The 19,366-nt window shown below is 36.8% G+C and overlaps 1 protein-coding gene across 2 annotated transcripts in view; it reads left to right on the top strand.

The window, feature by feature from the left end:
* MESR4 (misexpression suppressor of ras 4) overlaps positions 1-16,697 on the top strand; it is a 96,666-nt gene extending 79,969 nt beyond the window's left edge. For both annotated transcript variants that reach the window (XM_081770580.1, XM_081770582.1), the window contains one exon: positions 6,092-16,697. In XM_081770580.1, coding sequence (XP_081626706.1) covers positions 6,092-13,518 — 7,427 coding nt within the window. In that variant the 3' untranslated portion in view covers positions 13,519-16,697. The remainder of the gene's footprint in view (positions 1-6,091) is intronic.
* The last annotated feature ends 2,669 nt before the right edge of the window (positions 16,698-19,366 follow it).

Raw genomic sequence — 19,366 nt, forward strand, 5'->3', positions numbered from 1 at the left:
CAGTGTAATCAGAATATTTCTCTATTCCCTGCGTTACCGACATTTTTTCTGAGAGCTGTTAAAAGCATATTTTTACACACATTAACTTTTACCAGATATAAATGTGTCTTTATATATATATATATATATATATATATATATATATATATATATATATATATATATATATATATATATAACGGACAAAATACTCGCTTGTCATTGGTTTTCTGTAAATTTTTGTCAGTAAATGGAGAGGTTTAGAAAATCAAAACTATTATAATACTCTTTTTTCCAAAGTTACTCTTATTATTATTATTATTATTATTATTATTATTATTATTATTATTATTATTATTGAATTCACGAAACAAATCACTCTCTCTTTATAATAAAAATTGCGTCATCCACAAACCTCTGTTTAACAAATCTAAATCTTTCATTCTGTAAATTTTTTTGACTCTAAATTGTACATCATGTCATTTGCTAATAGGAGCGATAGTGGGCTGCCCACTCCTAAACCTTCAACATTTGGACAGCTTGTCTTCGAGCTATCATTTAAACACATCTCCAGATTTTTTGTTATGTCATAGATGATCAGATCACAAATTTTGTTTTCCCTCATCCGCTGTGTGTATTATATAGCGAGTTGTGTGGATATGGAATTGAACATATCCTCCATGTCAGTGGAACTAACTAAAGAGTATTTACACTTACTGGCGAAGGAATTTCAGAAATGATGTCTGAACTGTTTGTTTGTTTATTTTTATTTTTTAATTTTTATTTTAGATGTGAACCTAGTAAGCCACTTCGAGTTGTTGTTGAGTTGATTTTGAGTTTAGCAGCGAGGCTATATGATACGTGGACCTACTGATTAACGTGGAATCCGAACCACATGAGCTCCCGTTGGGAATCTAATCCGGGCCTCCACGCCAAATGCGCGTGCGCTAACCGCTTAGCCTTGAAGGAGCTCAGTAAGCCACTTCGAAATCTTGTAAGTAAGAATTATATTTGGGTTTTTGAAGATACACTAAACTAATCATATCAGTCAGGAATAATCTACTTTCGGCAATCCAAAAATGATCCGAAGGGAAGATGTGTCAACTTTCAAATACTTTGCATTTTGGGTGTCAATTAACCACGATTCCTGAAAAAGTTCGTTAACTTCCTTGTTTGTATCGTTAAAGGAGTTGGTGATTACTTGACGACAAATATCTTTATTGAGAATGATTGAAAGTTTATCCCTATATTCAGTGGCGTATTTAGGGAAGGCTTCCGGGCTTAAGCCCCCCCGCCCCCGCCCGAAATCTTACTTACTATAGTAAAGTATATGAAATATCTTGCTGAATTTTCACATTTTCAGGCAAAGCCCCCTCCGAAAGTTAGCAAAGCCCCTCCCGAAACAAAATCGTAAATACGCCACTGCCTATATTCTTGTTTACTGATAATTGTAGACGAATTTCCCTTGTCCAATTTACGCGCCAGTATTCTGTATCCTTTAGTGACTTTTAGAATTCAAAACCCAAACTACTTAAAAGTTCATTCAACGAAACTTCTGATCCCGATGTAATCATTGCAGAATGGTATTACTCCGCTAGTCATTGGATGATTGGTTATCGGTCAGCGCTTCTTTCGAGAAGCGCGTGCTTGTACCCTGTCGGTGTTTTACATATTCCTCGCACACGGCCATATTGTAAACTGTGATTGGCGTGTAAGCCACTTTCTGCGCATGCGTATTCTCTTTTATTGCATTAATTCAATTTAGTTCTTAGATACAGTGTTGTTTCTGTTATTTCATTGTAAGTAAATTGCATTTCTGGTAATGAGTCGTGTAAGCACAAAAACATTAAAAAACAGCTTACTTGACAATGGATTATTTTCTTCTGCCGCATGGATGTTCCAAGAATCTTTAACCAATAAAATGAAACCATCACCACGTTATTTATTTACTGAGGTACTGAACGTTCCTTGAATAAACTAACGCTAGATTGATGTGAATTCAGCGTTTTCCTTACTATGGTAATCTGTGACAGGTTGACAATCCGTATCGAAGTTTTCTCTAACTTCTTGAGTGGTAGTTTTCCAAGCTTTCCCCCCCCCCCCCCTTAAAGAACGAACTCATTCGTGGCTAAGCAGTTAGCATACGCGCCTTTGGCGTGGGAAACTCGGGTTCGATTCCCGGCGGGGGCTCATGTGGTTTGGATTTCACAATCCTTAGGTCCTCGTCTCATATAGTCTCGGTGAAAGAGACGTTAAACTCAAAATCAACTCAACTCTTTCTAAAGAACTTAAATTCTGGCATGTTCGCTCGTTTATGTAGAAAATTAAATTTAAATTTAAAGCACGTATTAGTGCTATTAAGTTTTATTAGTACTTTGAACCTTGCTAGATTTAAAAGTAAACTTTTCTTCAGACATTTTTTTGTCCCAAAATTTTTCAGTATACAAACTAGAATTCGCGCTAATCCTTCAAGTGATTTCTTCAAGTAAAAAGTTCAGTTGTGTTTTGCTCTGAACAAAGTTTAATTGTACTTTTATAAGGACTGAAAATTTAGCATAATCTGAATCCACGAAACAATGTAATTCTTAATTATCACGTACTGATGATGATGACAAGCAATCATTGAAACGGGTACAAATAAATTAATAATATGGGTGATTAAGTGAAGTTCGAAGTTAGTATTCCATATTTAACATATTTGTATGTTAAATTGTTATTATTGCAATTAAAGGCATATAGGCAGAAAATGAAACAGAAATTTGTAATCTAAGTTTTCAATTCGGAAACATAATTTTAGAAGGTGCAGAAAGATACTAGGAGCAGAACTCAAAACAGAGTGCCTTTGCATCCATAGCATAAACTAAAGCCATACTGTTGTATGTCTATATATTTCTAAACGAGAATTGGAACCGATAGTCGTTCTCCCATATAACTATTTCACCTGCATTTCGAATCAGTACTTTGATAAAATAAGTACAAATGCAAACTAAAGCAGTTGTGCAATGTCTACATACTGCTAAGTGAATTACTTCTCATTTGGAATGTAGAAGCTACAAGGGTCTGCTTTGAAGATTATTAGAAATTAAAACACATGCAGTTAGTAACTTGGTTTGTTATCGACACTTTTTCAGGGGGGGGGGGGGCACGGTGGTTGAGAGTACAGAGAAAAGCTTAATACTCATTCCAATGTAAGATCAAAAACAAAAAGAAATAATAGTTGTGTAAATGGTGACCTTTAGGCTTTTAGAACTGGTTACTATTGGGTGTGCAAGTAGAAACTCGGATCTTTGAGGTCAGCTTGCACTGTATTGAAAAGATACTTATTACAAAGATTAATAATCGAAGTATTTACCATTACTATCTATAGCCTTTTGCCACTGATGTGGTAACTGATGAATGCCGTCGCGATAGAAACTTAGTGTTTTCGATGCAAAATAGTTATCAAGCCATTTTCGCAGATCGTCAACTTGTGTGAATCGCTTGTCTTTCAAAGATGACGACATTGATCTGAATAAGTAGAAATCAGGTGGCTCCAAATCTGGAGAATACGCCGCATGCTGGAGAACTTCCCAGCCCAAGACGAAGATGAGTTCCTGGGTTTCTTTTGCTGTATGTGGACGAGCGTTATCAGCCAATTGCTGTGCAAATTCCTTGGCCGGTAAATGCTCGTTTTCCTCCAGCCCTTCACTTAGTTTGATCACTTGAGCCTAGTAACGTTCAACTATCACAGTTTGATCAGGTTCCAGAAGCTCGTAGTAAGTGACACTTTTGCAGTCCCACCAGCCACACAATAACAGTTTCTGGCATGAATATTCGCTTTGCAACTGATGTTGATAGCTGGCCTGAATCAACCCACACTTTTCGGCATTTAGGATTATACAAAATCTACTTCTCATCGACCGTAATGATTTTGAGCTAAACGTTGCTCCTAGCTATTCAGCAAGCTCTTCTAGTGTTTGACATGGATTTCCATCCATTAACACTTGAAGGTCTTCGTTCTGAAAATTTTTCACTGCACCTGGATCGTTCTCCAGACTAAACGTTCCGCGACGAAATCTTGCAAACCACTTGATACACGCGGCCTGAAGCTTGTGCCAAACTAAACCTTGTATTACCAAACCAGCAATACCTAAGCTTCATATAGTCACACATATAGCGGCCAAATTGGATGCGTTCAAGAGTGTTGTTAAATGCACCCAACTTCAGAGCTGAGCTTCTACTTGCACACCCAATATGTTGGCTTAGTTAGATACTTGGTAATTGTATGTGATGTTACTCCAACAGATGAATGATATGTAATACGTAGAGGCAGACATGTGGTTCCATTGTACTTACATCCGAAGTAGTGTGTAGTCTTTAGTAATTTCAAATACCTTTTTGGTAAAAGTGACATTAGCTCCTAGACGTACTCTTCATACCAATACATCTCACTCAGCGGATGCTACTCATTTAGAAATTCAGCAGGTTACATATTTAACTTTGACCTAAATAAACATACAAATATGTATCAATGTGTTGGAAACACCTTAAAGAAACGCAACTTACCGGAACGTTGAGCTGCTATTATCCCTCAGAACAGTTCTGATGCGACGTGGAATGCAATCTAAGAGGTCGTGAATGGTAACAAAGTGGAATAATACACCATTCCACACTTCCGTGAAAGGGAAGGAGGAAAAAGTTACACAGCATTCGTGTCTCCCAAACGGACCACAGATTTTCAATTATGTTCAGGTCCGTGAATTGGGCTAGCCAGGGGAGGTGTTCAAATTCTACCCGATGTTTCTCAAACCACGCCACAACAGCTTCAGATGTGTGATTGAGCGCATTATATCATCCTGGAATATGGCATCATTTCCTGAAAATAATATTTGGATTATAGAATCCCCTAAAATGGTGACACAATCATGGGCAGTGACGCTTCCGGCAGATGTCAGCACAGGACACACTGAAAACCAAGACATTACGGCCCATAACATTACAGAACTCTTGCCATGTTTAACATTGGGCGAATCATTCGCTTCTTTGGGTGTCCACAAAGCATAAACTTGGCCCATGGTTTGTAATAAGACGAACGATAACTCAACCGACCATATCATACATTTCCATTCATCAGCGGTCCATGTTCGATGTTCGCTGCACCATTGATGTGCATAAGCGTTATGGCTCTTCATCAGTGGTTTCTCCGGTGCAGTCGACCTTATATATGTCTGTTATGTAACTCGCGGCAGATTGTGATGTCGACACAGACTGTGGAAGTGCTACTTAAGTTCCTCCGTCCCTTGCGCTGCACGACGGTTCTGAGGTACAACCTACTTTAGTGCTCGGCGGCACCTGCTACTGAGGGTTATTTCCCGACCACTGTTTCTCTTGATGTGGTTTTCCCGTTAGTTTTATAGGCCGTTACTACCTTGGACACTGTCTCTCTAACACACCGAACACACTTGCCTCTTTCGTCACACTTAAAAACAACTTAAGAGCGCTAACAATTTGCCCTCTTTGAAATTTAGATAAGTCGTCCGTTTTACGTTATCACTGTCTGCTCAGTTCATTGCACATTGCCGTCCTACTGCAGCTCATGTAGTACGGAGTTTACCGTAACACCTCCACCTATAGCTTGGCACTGTGCTCGACGTCTGATCGTTGCCAATCTAGACATGTAATGTATTTCCAACTTCAGACGTTTGCATTACATTGATAAGGATTTGTACTTACCTAAGCATGTACACAAACTGCAAATCCGCTAAAAAATATAATTCTGAGTTTATGGGTTACCTGTTTTTAGAGGCATCAGTTGACGATAGCTTCAGTGCCTTAAATGTCACCTTTTATAATGTTAAAGATTTGTAACACTGCGACCGATTTTCATTCGCATGGTTTTCCTGAACAGTGTATTTGTTGTTTCGTTTATCCCAACACACAATTTATTATTTTGATGAACGAAACAGAAATGTTTAATCAGTTCGGTAGATGGAAATGACATGAATGAAACGACTTATATTGTAATTGTAGTTATTGTTTGTTCAAAGAGTATAAATATGTATTTATATTTCTGTAAATTACTTATTTAATGGACTTCGACTAACTTTTTTTTTCTATTTTTATTTTATTACAGACTCACGTGAACAATCTAAAGCGAATACTGAATCCCAGGAAGAAAGTAATGTTACTATAAAGAAGGAGGTATTAGATGAAGAAGGAGATGTTGCTCTTAATACAAAAGACCAAACTCCTGTAAATGGCGAGATAGCAAGAGAAAGTGATGATGAAGTAGTGATAAAGCAGGAGAAACTGGATGAAGAAGAGCTAGTAGAAAACAAAGTGCAAGAGGAGGAGCAAATAAACAAAGAACCCGAGAAATTAGAAAATGTGGTGGAGAAACCAGAAGATGAGAAGAAAACCGAAAATAGATCGACGAGAGAGAAAAGAAGAGTAAGATCAAGTACAAAGAAGGAAAACTCAGAAGTAAAAAAGAATGCAGAAGAATCATCGGAATCGAATAAGAAGCCGAAAGAAGTATCAGAATCAGGGAAGAAGACAGAAGGAGAGAAAACGAAGAAAACTTCAGAATCCAAGAAAAATGTGGAGGTTCAGCCACAACGGAAGAAGAAAGTGGAAATGATGTCGAAGGTAAAGGAGGCTGCTAAGTTGAAAGAGAAGCAACAAGAAGAAGAGAAAGAGAAAAGGACATCCGTGAACAACGAAAAATCTGATCAGTCTGTAAATGAAGCAAGTGGTTTCGTGCTAAGAAGAAGCGAAAGGAAAAGAAAGCCCGTATTGCAAAACTTACACCTAAATTCTGAATCAAGTGAATCTGAAGACGACGGAACGTCATCGCCAGTTTCTAAACGAAAGAAACTCGATGGAAACGACAAAAACGACGATATAATGCAACAAAGTATTGTGTTGTCTTCAAAGAAATATCAGCGCCCAATTCCACCTCCGAAACCGGTGGTAACTAGTACAAATAGTTCAGCTAGTCCATTAACATGCCAAGAATCGTATGCACAATGTTTAGGGCTGCAACCGACAGTGAAGTTCAGATGTTACAAATGTGGTGATACTGGCTTCGGATCAGTGAACAAACTCAATGAACACTTAAAGACGTGCTTCAATTCAACGCCGAATACAATAAATAAAATACGCACTGATATTCCTCCCCCTCCACTTACATTCGCGCAGGGTAGCATGAAAACTACACGAAAAGTGTTCCTTTGCTCTGCGTGTCTAACATATTTCGAAATGTGGGATTTGTTTATACATATGAAGGACAACCACAATCGTTATATTTGTCTTTTGTGTTTGCATATATATAATCACGTAAATCGATTAACTGAGCATCTTTCGGTAGTTCATCGTGTAAAGGGAGTAGAAATGAAGTCAAAAGATGAATTCTATCGGTTTTTCCCTGGCTCTTGCTTTATTACATGCTGTTCCTGTTTAACTACATTCACGGATCAAGACAACTTCGTAGAGCATGTGTGTGCATCTAGTAGCATGCCAATTGATCTGGAGGGAGAAAGTACAAAGTCCGTTGAGAAGAGTCCTGATGTAGAAATCATTGAAAAGAAAAGAGAAGTTCCATCTGTAACAAGTGATAGTAAAAGCAAGGATTGTGATGATGAATACTTCGACGAAGAGATTAGTGCTGCTTCCTTATGTCAAGTTTACATGCAGGACTCTGATATGCCTAGAAAGGTAGAAGATAGATCAGTTACTAATGTGATTCAGCAACAAAAGCAACTGAGAGAATCCATGAAACCTGTACAAGTGAAATTAAGACGAATCGATAATTTGTTGGAAAAGTTAAATGAGTCTAAAGCTGAGACTGAAATCAAGGAAGAAAAAGTGTCAGAAGCCGAGGACGAAGAAATGCAGGTCGATAGTGAACCTGAGGTACCAGAAAATGAAAAGCATGAGCCAGTTATCGAGGAGCCTATTGATAAAGACGAAGCTGAGGTAAGTGAGTCACCAGCATCAAAGGAAAGTGATTTAAATGTTAAATCTCCAGCATTAGAAGAACACCAGGAAGAGGAAAAGGAAAAGGAAATAATCGAACCGGAGTCAACCTCGAAAGCCCCGATTGAGGACCAAAAGGAAGAGGAAGAGGAGAAGCGGGATTTACCCGTAGCATATGATCATTCTGATGACGACGATGATGAGTGTGGTTCCAAAGATGACTGGGATTCGGAGGGAAGTCTGCGTATTGATGAAGGAATGATGAAGTCCTTCTCTTCCAGTTCCTCAGAAAGCGAAGATGAGGAAGCACCAACCAGTTCAGTGATGGAAGAAGAACCAGCCAAAGACGAGAGCATTCAGGAAGTTAAAGAGGGAGAGTCACAGTCTGTCGAAAATGAAATAGAGAATAATACTGAGAAGCCAGCATATGACGAAAGCGAAGATTCCGATTCTGATGCAAATCCATCCCTCATTGTAGATGAAGATGAAAAAGAGAGAGATTCGTCTAGTGAGTCTGAAATAGAAGACAAAGAAGAGGATGAGAAAGAAGAAGAAAGTGTGAACAAAGAGGATGAAGGAAATGCCGAAAAGAAGACGGAAGATGATAGTGCATGCCAGGCTGCAGATATGGATTCGAGTGATAATTGTACGGATAAAATGACTGAAAACGTACAAGAAACTGAAGAGCCAGATTCAAATGAAGTGGACAGTAAGGCACCACATGAGACAGATGATGAAGATAAAACTACAGATGATGACGATAAAGCGAAGAGAATAAAATTGAATGAAGATGGCAACAACAATGAACAAAATGATAGAGTGGAAGAGGATCATAATAAAGCTGCTGTATCGTTGAATGAAAATAACGCAGAGCAAGAAGATTCTTCAGTGAATGAACCTGAGGAAGAAAATAAAACTGAGGAGCTGGAAGTCGAGAAAACCAAAGAAAGTAAAAGCAGTGGCAGTTCTGATGATGGGACTGAAGCAGAAGAAGATAAAACACAACCTGAAGACGAAGATGAAACCAAGGACAAAGAGGAGAGTGATGCTTCTGTAAAAGAAAAGGACGATATACCATTAGCAGGAGAAGATGCTGTTATGTATGATATCAACCTGTCTGAAGACTTGGAAACGTTAAGTATAGCGAAGATTCTTAAAGAATGCATAACTACCATTTTCTCCTCTTGCGTGTATTGCGCACACGCAAGAAGAATAACAGTAAATACAAAACAATTAGTGTTGCACTTGTTGTCAGAACATCGTTTCAAACCCATAGTACAAACAGAATGCCTGCCGTGTGAAGATTTCATTAATCGGTTTAAGTTGGCCCTGAAATCTGAAGAATTACACGATGACTTTTTTAATTACGATATGTGTGAAAGTAGTGATCCAAATGCAACAAAAGTGTTTAACAGAAGCTACGAATGTTTTCATTGCCATTATATCACGGACTTGCACAAAGAATTATATATCCATAACAGGAAAATGCACCAGAAGACTAACTTGTTATGTGTGATGTGTAAGTCAAATTTCTTCAATTATAGTGAACTTCTGTGTCATATTTGCCCTGGTATCAATGGAATTGAAACCCAAATTCGTTACCGTTGCTGCTTTTGCAGTGTTAACAGTCTTCCATCAGCGTTTCGATTCATGGTTCATGTTCGAAAGAGGCATCATGCATGTGATGTCTGTCTGGAATTAACTGGCGACCAGCAGAAGTTATCAAATCATGTGTGGAAACATAAACTGAATCACCTATGTTATAGATGCGGTATTGCATATAGAAACAAACCTGATATCACAAAGCATCTTTTCTGGAAGCACGGTACAGAAAGTGTTCAGTGTAAAAGATGTTTGCAAAAGAAATGGCCTCATGTCTATCACTTTTGCATTCCACCGTTATTATTTATATGTGAGGAGTGTAATCTTTCGTTTACCCGAGCTGTCGCATTAAAAGTTCACCGAAGATTGCACTCGGGAGATGCTCCATATTCCTGTGATGAGTGTGAAGAAAGCTTCATCTCTAAGAAACTGCTTCAAAAGCATCAAGAGATTCACAAACAAGCAACACAGGAAGAAGACAAAATGGATGAACAAAATGAAACTGAAAATGGGGAAACTCTTGATAGATCTGGTGATTCTACAGGGAATGAAGTTAAAGAACAAGAATCGCAGGACTGTAATGAAGGCGAAGAAATGAAAGATGATATAATTCCAAAAAGTAGACCGGAAGATAAATTTGAAGAGAATGAAACCACTCGACAAACATCAGAAGAAAACAAGGATGGCGTAGAAAATACTGGTTGTCAGGAAGCAAACAGAGCAGAAGACGAATCAGAAAAATCTAGAAATGTTATAGATGAGCTGGACCTACCGCCCCTAAATTTGTCTTCAGATAGCGATGATTCAGATGAAGATTGCAGTGAAGAACCAAAACGTAGCCAGAGGGATGAGGAAGAAGTGTCACAGAAAGAAGATATTCCAGAAGAATCCAAAGAAAACAAAGAGGTGAAAAGTTTAGATCACGAATCAGAAGAAAGCAAAGAGGCGATAAGTTCAGATCATATATCAGAAGAAAACAAAGACGTGAAAAGTCCGGATCACGAATTTGAAGAAAATAAAGAGAAGAAAATTCTAGATGACGAATTCGAAGAAAACAAACAGGCAAAAAGTTCAGATCACGAATCAGAAGAAACTGAAGCTAAGAGTTCAGGTCAGGAAATAGAAGAAAATAAGGAGGCGAGAAGTTCAGATCACGAATTCGAAGAAAATAAAGATGCGAAGAGTTCAAGTCAGGAAGTAGAAGAAAACAAGGAGGCTAAAAGTTCAGATCATGAATTTGAAGAAAACAAAGAGACGACAAGTTCAGATCATGACAACGTATTAGAACAAAGTGTTAAAGAGGATAAAATAGAGAATGATAAAGATGTGACCAGAGATGGTGGCGACGATGACCAAGTGATAAAGCGTATTCTAGACGATATTATTAAGCATGTAGCAGGTGATGAAGATTATTTTGAAAGTGAGGAAATGCAGAAGGCGCAGGCAAATGAAGAGAGTAAAATAGAGGGAGAAACTCAACAGTTAAGAGATGACGTAGACGTAGAAGTTAAGCAGGAGCGGCATGAAAACGAAGGTCTGTCTGAAAGACAAGTTGAGACAAACGAAGAAAAAGGTGAATCTGAAACACCAAATGATGAACTAAAATGTGCATTAGATGCTAACATAGAGAATAACGAATCGGAAAGAATGAAACGTGATGATGTAGAAACTCAAGAAATTGAAGGCAGACAAGCTGAAGTACAAAAAGACGGCGACACCGCAAATAAAGTAACCGAGAGTAAGGACCATTCCGTTTCTGAAGAAGATAAGCACATTGCAGAAGAATTAGATGATGCAGATGAAAACAAAGCAAAAAGTGACATAAACAATGTTGACCAGGCAAGGACTGAAGATCATACGTTAGATGATCGAACAAATGACACACTGAACGATGAAAGTTGCGCATCCTTTGAAAAATCTGAAAATAACGAAACAGTTTCCAACAATAAAGAGGATATAAATGGCGACTTACAGACGCACAATACTGATGTTGAATCCTTAAAGGAAGAGAAATCATCAGAAAATACTAAAATGGACGTTAGTAGTCCACCAAGTAAGAAACCTGAAGCAGGTGAAAATATTTGGGACAACTTCAAATCGTTCTCACCAAACGAAGAGAAAGATAGCAATCTGATTGAACCCACAGGAACATTAACTTTAGATAAAGATACACCACTAACCTTAGATAAAGATGCTAGCGTAATAGCAGAGTTCTCAATCACTATACCCCCACCTGACGTTCCAGATGTGAATATAATTTTTGCCGAACATGACTACTGCCTGCCCATTCCAAGAGAACCCGTTGTAGAACCAGTGAAAGTTGCGGATATCGTCGAGACTCCGTTCCCTTCTGTAGCTCCGCCTTCTAATGTTATACAGGAATCAGAGAAAACAGAGGAAGAAGAGCTTCCTAAAATAGATCATAATTATTGTTTTAATAATACTACAAATAATAATCCCGCTAGTTCACCCGCGAAAGACTCTCCATCGCCTAAGAAGAAACAAAAATCTCCGAAGAAGAAGAAGAAAGAAAGCGTATCTTCGTCGTCTGGAAGTGACAGCGGAAGTGATAGTGATAGTAGTAGTTGCAGCTGCGGTACGAATTGCAGTTGTAGCAGTTCCAGTTCCGATAGCAGTAGTTCATCTTCCAGTCAAAGTGATGCCTCCGATTCAGACAGCTCAACGGATAAACATCAATCGAAGAAAAAGAAAGAAAAATTGAAGAACAAGAAAGAGCATTCACTGAAAGAAAGCGAAGAAGATAATGCGCCAGCACCTGAACCGGAAGTTAAACTTACTGGAGAGAATGGGTTACCCAACGAAATCAATGCTGATTTACAACAAAACGCGGAAGAACAACCCGAGGAGTTGCAGATATTAGAATCAGATTTGTATACGGAAGAATCTGAAACTGATGAAGATTTTTACGATGAAAATCCTCAAGGTTTCATCTTGAAGGCGGCAGAAAAGAAAGCATCTGTTACTCCGATGCCTCTGATTAATAACTCGGTCCCAAGCGAAACACCTGTAGTATCGACACCGCCTCCTTCCCCTGCGCCACAAACACCAGTGGAAGTAGCGACACCACTGCCATCTAGTCAGCCAACGCTGCCTGCGCCTATTGGCTCTGCGGAAGTAGGAGCAAAGAAGAGGAAGAGATCATTGCCTAGTACAAAGAAATCTAACAATGCTCATACTCCGTACAATAATAGTGCTTTCCCCGATTTCAGGAGTGATTCCAGAAAGGTTGTCGCAGAAACTCTGCTGTCAGTGGCGTTGTCGGACGCTGTAGCCAATTGGAACACAACTTACAACGGGGACAAACAAAACCAAATGTCCCAAAATATGAGTGGTCAGTATGGCATGTTGTCCGGTTATGGTTTAAATAATTCGGATCATCGTGAAAGCGTTGGCTCTCGACCACCCGCCAAAAGACGACGAAGAGTTCCTAAAAGGTTCTATGGTGATTCCAGCGATGAAGAAGCGGACACTCCAATTTCGAAGAAGAGAAAGGATGTTGGTAGCGCCAGAGCACAAGTGAAAAACCGAAAACCTGCCGCTGGGAGGAAGATACAGCTGCAACTGTCGGTGAAGAAGAAACATGGCGGGGACTCGTCGGACGACGAAAGTGATCGTTGGCAGCGCAGTAGTGACAGCAATAGTGAAAGTGAAGACGAAGCGACTCAATCGCGTATGCCTTCGATGACTCACCCAGTACCAGTGAACAGTGCTTCTACTGCAATTGCAGAACGAACCATAGTGCCCGGTAGTGTTCAGAGTTCAAAAGAAGATAATGACAATTTATATTGTTACTGTCAGTGTCCGTACGATGAAGTGTCCGAGATGATCGCTTGTGATGGGAAGAACTGTGCCATTGAGTGGTTTCACTTTGAGTGCGTTGGTATAATGGTTCCTCCGAAAGGAAAGTGGTTCTGTCCGGACTGTAGAAAGAGAACGAAATCAGAACGTTCAGCCACGTAATGTTGTTAAATAAGTCTTTATCATTATTTTCTTTTTCAGCTGTAAATATGTAAATATTAAAATGAAAAAAAAAATTGTACATTTCTTTTGTAATTCTCGAAAGCTGTCCTTAAAATTTCGGCATGTGCAAAGCAACCCGTTTGATATTCCAGTTTCAGCGACAGATCCACCTGTGACTCATCAATTATGATCGAATGTGAATATGCGGAAACAAATAAAAAAAATATGCGTGTATGTTAGAATGAATGTACATACATTTGTTATGTATGATTGTGAGAAGAAATACAAAGACGCAAGACTTATGAGAGTTGTTTATGTGAAATTGTGAAGAGTGTGTGTGTAGATTTATGAACAGTTCGCGAAGATAAAAAAAAATTTAATGTACTATATTCTGTTAAGGAATTGTGTAGCTAAGACAATGTAATGTTTATATGAGACAAGTGCTGTACATTTTGTGAATTACATAACAGTCAAGATACATCATTATTATGGTGTTGCTATTTTGAATTCGTATAAAACAAGTAGGTAATATTTACCTGTCCTGCATATATAGATATGTGTCTCTGTATATATATATATATAAAAATGCATATGTTTATATATATATATATATATAATAGTTCTTTCATTTTATAAAATGAATTTCACAAATAGCATGTTTAACAAAATATGTTTTTAAATTAACGTTTTCTTCAGATTTTTTAATGAAAACCTCAAAATAGATGTCAGCGTAATAATATAAAAATTTTGAATTCCCAAGGTTTTTTTCATTTTTGACGCCTCACGTTTTAAGATGCCATAATTTCACTTGTTTAAGTTAATAGAAATGAATAAGAGTTTATAAGAACGTTGCCTTCTTATTTTTGTGGTTTATTTTTCTTGTAGTAATATTTACATAGTACTCAAATCATTTCATTTCAGTAATACAGGCTTCTACCATTGTGAATGTAATCCAGAACATATGTTTAGGTTCCAGATATATAGATATATATATATACATAATATTAAAAATATTCTTTTTGTTACTTTGAAAAACCTTTGGAGACCCATAAGACAAGAAGGTTATTTATTTTTTAAAAAAAAAATAAAAGAAATCATACACTAAAATGCAAAAGATTTGTTTTAATATAAGCACAAAGAATCAGAAGGGAGTTGGAAAGCAAAACGTAAAAGCAAAAATAGGTATTTTTTATTGAATCAAAAAGTACCTATTTTATAGAATTAAAAACATTCCACGAAATGAGTTTCGTCTTAGATGAATTTTAAAGGCAAGGACAATGTGGTCGGTCGAGAGGTGCATCTTTATTCAGGGCGTAGTAAGTAGTATTGAATAAAACAGTCAGCCTGACGAAGAATCATTACATAAGTCTTCAGACTACAGCATGTTAAGACAACAGCTGTTGGAAGAAATATGCATAGTGTGAAATTCAAACTGGATTCAGTTCCATGGAGGAAAAAAGAAAATGACTGGACAATCTAAGAAAGGAAGATGAAACACCGTTCCACCAAATCTTTATATGATAACCTTACGGCTTAATTAAGTAAATTCACTAAACTACCATTGATAACAGGGCTTTTGAAGAAGTACGAATATTTCTATTCTCATAATTAAGGATGCTTACCATGTCATCCTTTTTGGTTCAAGTAATCCAAGACGAATATTATAATTTCTCCTCGTAAATTTGCAGAAAACAAACTGCTCTACATAGTAAACCAAGCATTATGTCTGTGTCTGCTTTCATTCTTGTTTAGTTCGTCATCTAAGTGTGTACATGATAATTTATTTTTAATACAGTGGAGTTCCGAAAACTCGATCTAATGTGGACGGAAGGACGGCCGAGTTTGAGAAAGTGCCGGGTTACCGAGAATGGGGTTTAAAAAAAAAAAAAAAAAAAAAGTAAGTACGAGTGTTTCCTCAGAAAATACAGTAATGTACTTATATGTATTGGTTACTTGAAAATACAACAGAGAATAAACAGCACAATTACCCTTAAACAAAGGAAAAGTACATACTTTATGAAGGCATAGAGCCTTTACTATACATGAAAATGAAAATTAATGAATACACACTGTACAGTAATTTACCTGATAAGACAGGCCTCAGAAAAATACTAGTTATGTAGGCTTAAAGTAGCCTATAATGAAAATTAACTAGCCGATTTTGTAAAAGCGCCCTTCCAGGATGTGCCCAAGTTATCTGGACTGTCGGGTTTTCGAGTACCGAGTTTTAGGAACTCTACTGTATCTCTTCTTTGACAATGGGGAAAATATTGACAGCACAGACTAAAGAAATACTAAGTGAGTATGAGATTAGATGTTTTGTTTTTATTAAATTAGTAATGTGAAAATCTTGGGGCGAGCTTGATGAGCACTTGAAAACTTCATATTTACAACAAAATTTATTTTCTTCTCAGAACAATAATTATTTTATTTGATATTACATGAGATTTGTATAACAGAATCGATGTTTATTGGAAATTCGTATTATTAAATCTATGCAACGCTGAAACGGAAACCACTCTTAATAACAAATATGTTTTTTGTGTCCATAATGTAATGCGTAAGTTTTTATAATATCTGAATGACGTAAATTAATAATAGAAAACTCAGACGATATATGTGATATCTTACAGTGGACATGGAGTAATTAAGCGGAATACAACTACATAAGCCTGTCGTTCCGATTCTGTTATCTAAAAATGTTGGATGGTTACATGGCTGTATTATTCCGTAGGTGATATAAATTATCGATTGTAAAGTTCAAATTGGTCATACCTTATTAAGCGAAACGAGTAAATAAAGGAAATCAAAAGTACATTGCAGTTCCGTTAAACATAGGTTTTATTGTGTATAGTATATAACAAAAAACTGTGTGCACAAGTGAGTAGTAGCAATGTCACTTCAGTGTCGATTTTTTAAAAGTCTGGTTAAGATTGTTCGACTTATATTGCGTCTTCACAACCTCTACAATTAAACTGAAAAAGGAATCTTCACAAAACAAGCAGCTGAAATCTAAATATTCCAGACATTTGAATTGTAAAAGGTCCTTGAGTCCAGTTTTTTCAGCGTGGTATCTTGTTTACATGAATTTCAATACACACTAAAAGAATACTATTTAGATCCCATTGTTGAAATGGCTGTATGAGATAATACGAGAATAGAGCATATAACAAATCCTGTTAAGAAAGAAATTTGGCTGAAAGAAAGACTTACATGGAATGCAAAACTGCTATAAGACAGAAAAGTAGTAGATTATGTAAGTGCTCACAGATTTGATAATCGTAATACTAGCAAGCAGTGTTAGGCGCAATTTGTAATGTCAGGTAAGAATTATGTACAACTTAAAATCTATTTTTCTACTCATGACAATTTCAGTTGTTTTGTGGTTTAATAAGAAAGCATCTTTGGTCATGCAGATTAATACTGTTTTTTACTTCAGTTTTGATTCTCTATGCTTTATGGTGCTTGTGCATTTTTCCTATAACTGATATATTCTATGCTAGCGAGGCCGACGGAGTCTGTTACCGTTTTTTTTTTTTTTTTTCCTTCACAATTCATTATTTATTAGCTGTAGCTTACAAGTGCAACTGTGCCATATACAAACAAAAGTAATTGTAAAAATATAATTTTTTAGAAGTTAGTACTAACAAAGAACTATCTGCGGATATGGAAGCCAACCATATTTGATGCAAAGATGACCATGTTTCATTTTGTGTATAATAGAATTTTAACCTCAATCCAGATAGTTTCGCAGATAATGTGTTGTAAATGAATGTCAGTGCCTGAAACGCAATTTTTGACAGTAACTATCATACAAGAAGTAAGAACTAACTATTGCCTTAAGAAAATGTTTCATTCGCTATCAATGTTTAAATATGCTTCACAGTCATGTACTGTGCTTGGTTCAGTTTTGTAATAGAAAAAAAAAAATCCGAATGTGAGTATAAGCACTGAGCATGCGAGTTTCATCGTCGATGTGTCTACGCGAATATAAAGCTCAAATACTATATATATATATATATATATATATATATATATATATATATATATATATATATATATATATATATATATATATATATATATATATAATATACTGGGTGTATCAAAAGCCCGAGGCCTTCGGGCCAACTCATTATAATCCCTATGTTAAGTGAAGACAATGTTGCCAGTTCAGTAAGCTGCCCCCTTGGGCCCTCACCATATCAGTAATATAGTACTGTTGGGAGACTAACTTGAGGTGTTCAAATTTCTCACATAATAATGTGCATGCTCTCTGTCATTTTTCTCTTCAAACAGCCTGCTGAACTGGAAACGTAGCCTTTTCATTTAACATACGGCGATTTACCGGTGTGGAGCCTAAATGAGTGACGTAATTGAAAAATTTCCGCCATTTTAGATTCAAAACAACGTATTTCCAACATTTTTTTTTAATTCTTTCGTATCTTGACTCATAACGAAGTTGACTTATGGCCTAGGCTTTTGATACACCCAGTATATATATATATATATATATATATATATATATATATATATATATATATATATATATATATATATATATTCTCAGAAATTAAAAGCGCGATAAGCAAATACATAAACAATAGTCTTGAAGTAGGGCGCTGATTGGTGAGTACGAAACTCTTCACTAGCAGTCATTTTAGTTCGTATTTCTGCTCTACACTATAAAGTATTCTTTTACTTACCTTATATGTCCTAAAACCATATTTTGTGTCCAGTACAGTATAAAACGTGTCAAAATAGAATGCTTGAAAAACTTTCGTGCAAATAAAAGAAGTCAGCATACTATTTTAAGTTTTAAGATCGTTATTTCAAACTACGAAAAATAGTTCTTTTGTAAATAAAATATTTTGAATAAGTTTTAAACTATTTATTTTATTGTAAGGAATTTGTAGCAAAGTTGCAATATCCCGTTATTAGTGATCCCTGTGTAAAATGGCTGTAACAGCTGTATTTGGAATTTTGAGAATGAATAAATGATCACTTGTATCTATTTTATTATAAACGTCGTAACATTGGTTTTCTAGAATACTTCCTTTCCTTCTGAAAATTATTTCAATAGCAAGTAAGTCCACTAGCTTTGCTGGGCACAAATTAAGTTCAGTTATAGTCATTTAAATGTTACGAATGGAATATCTGGGATGAACATCTATTTATCCCAGAGAAATTAGTTGTTGCAGGAAAGATGATGCTGGTGATCCCAACATTGTTATACAGACTCTTCAAACTCCAAAAACACGTGTAACCACCCCAAGCGGTCGTACAGATGCTGAATGTTTTTAACAGAGATATTTACTTACTGAAATCTATTCTGTCTCATCATGTTCCACATGTGCTCGGTAAGGCTTAGGTCTGGTGAACTAGCAGGTCAGTGTAGAAGGTGCATTATCATAGTCTACTGCTATCAATCCATGTTGGATGAAGGTCTCCAGAACCATCTATTTTGGGCATTTTTTTCCCCACGTTACTCCGTAGCGCTTCTTGATTTCATCCATGGTAGAAACAGACCAAGTGAGTTCATCAGCGAACGTGTTTGCGTCCTACTTGCGCAATGACGTCACCTAGGACACACGCGTAACACTATCTGCTTGTTTGCCGTCGTATATTCTCTTTGGAGCCTGATGTGAAATTATTGTTTCTCTTTAAGATGTCTGTTGTGTTAAAGTCTATTTTGGCAAGTTTCCCCACGACCCTAGAAGTTGTCTTTTTTTTTTTTTTTTTCCTTAAATGTTAATCACAGTAGGCTTAATCCACTTGCATTTGCCAATTAGAATTTCTTTGCTGAAATTTTAATTCTCTCACTTCCCTACTTTCTTCATTTTCTTGT

This window comes from Thermobia domestica, chromosome 9 (genome assembly GCF_964235325.1).
Source record: "Thermobia domestica chromosome 9, izTheDome1.hap1.1, whole genome shotgun sequence".
Classification (NCBI taxonomy): domain Eukaryota; kingdom Metazoa; phylum Arthropoda; class Insecta; order Zygentoma; family Lepismatidae; genus Thermobia; species Thermobia domestica.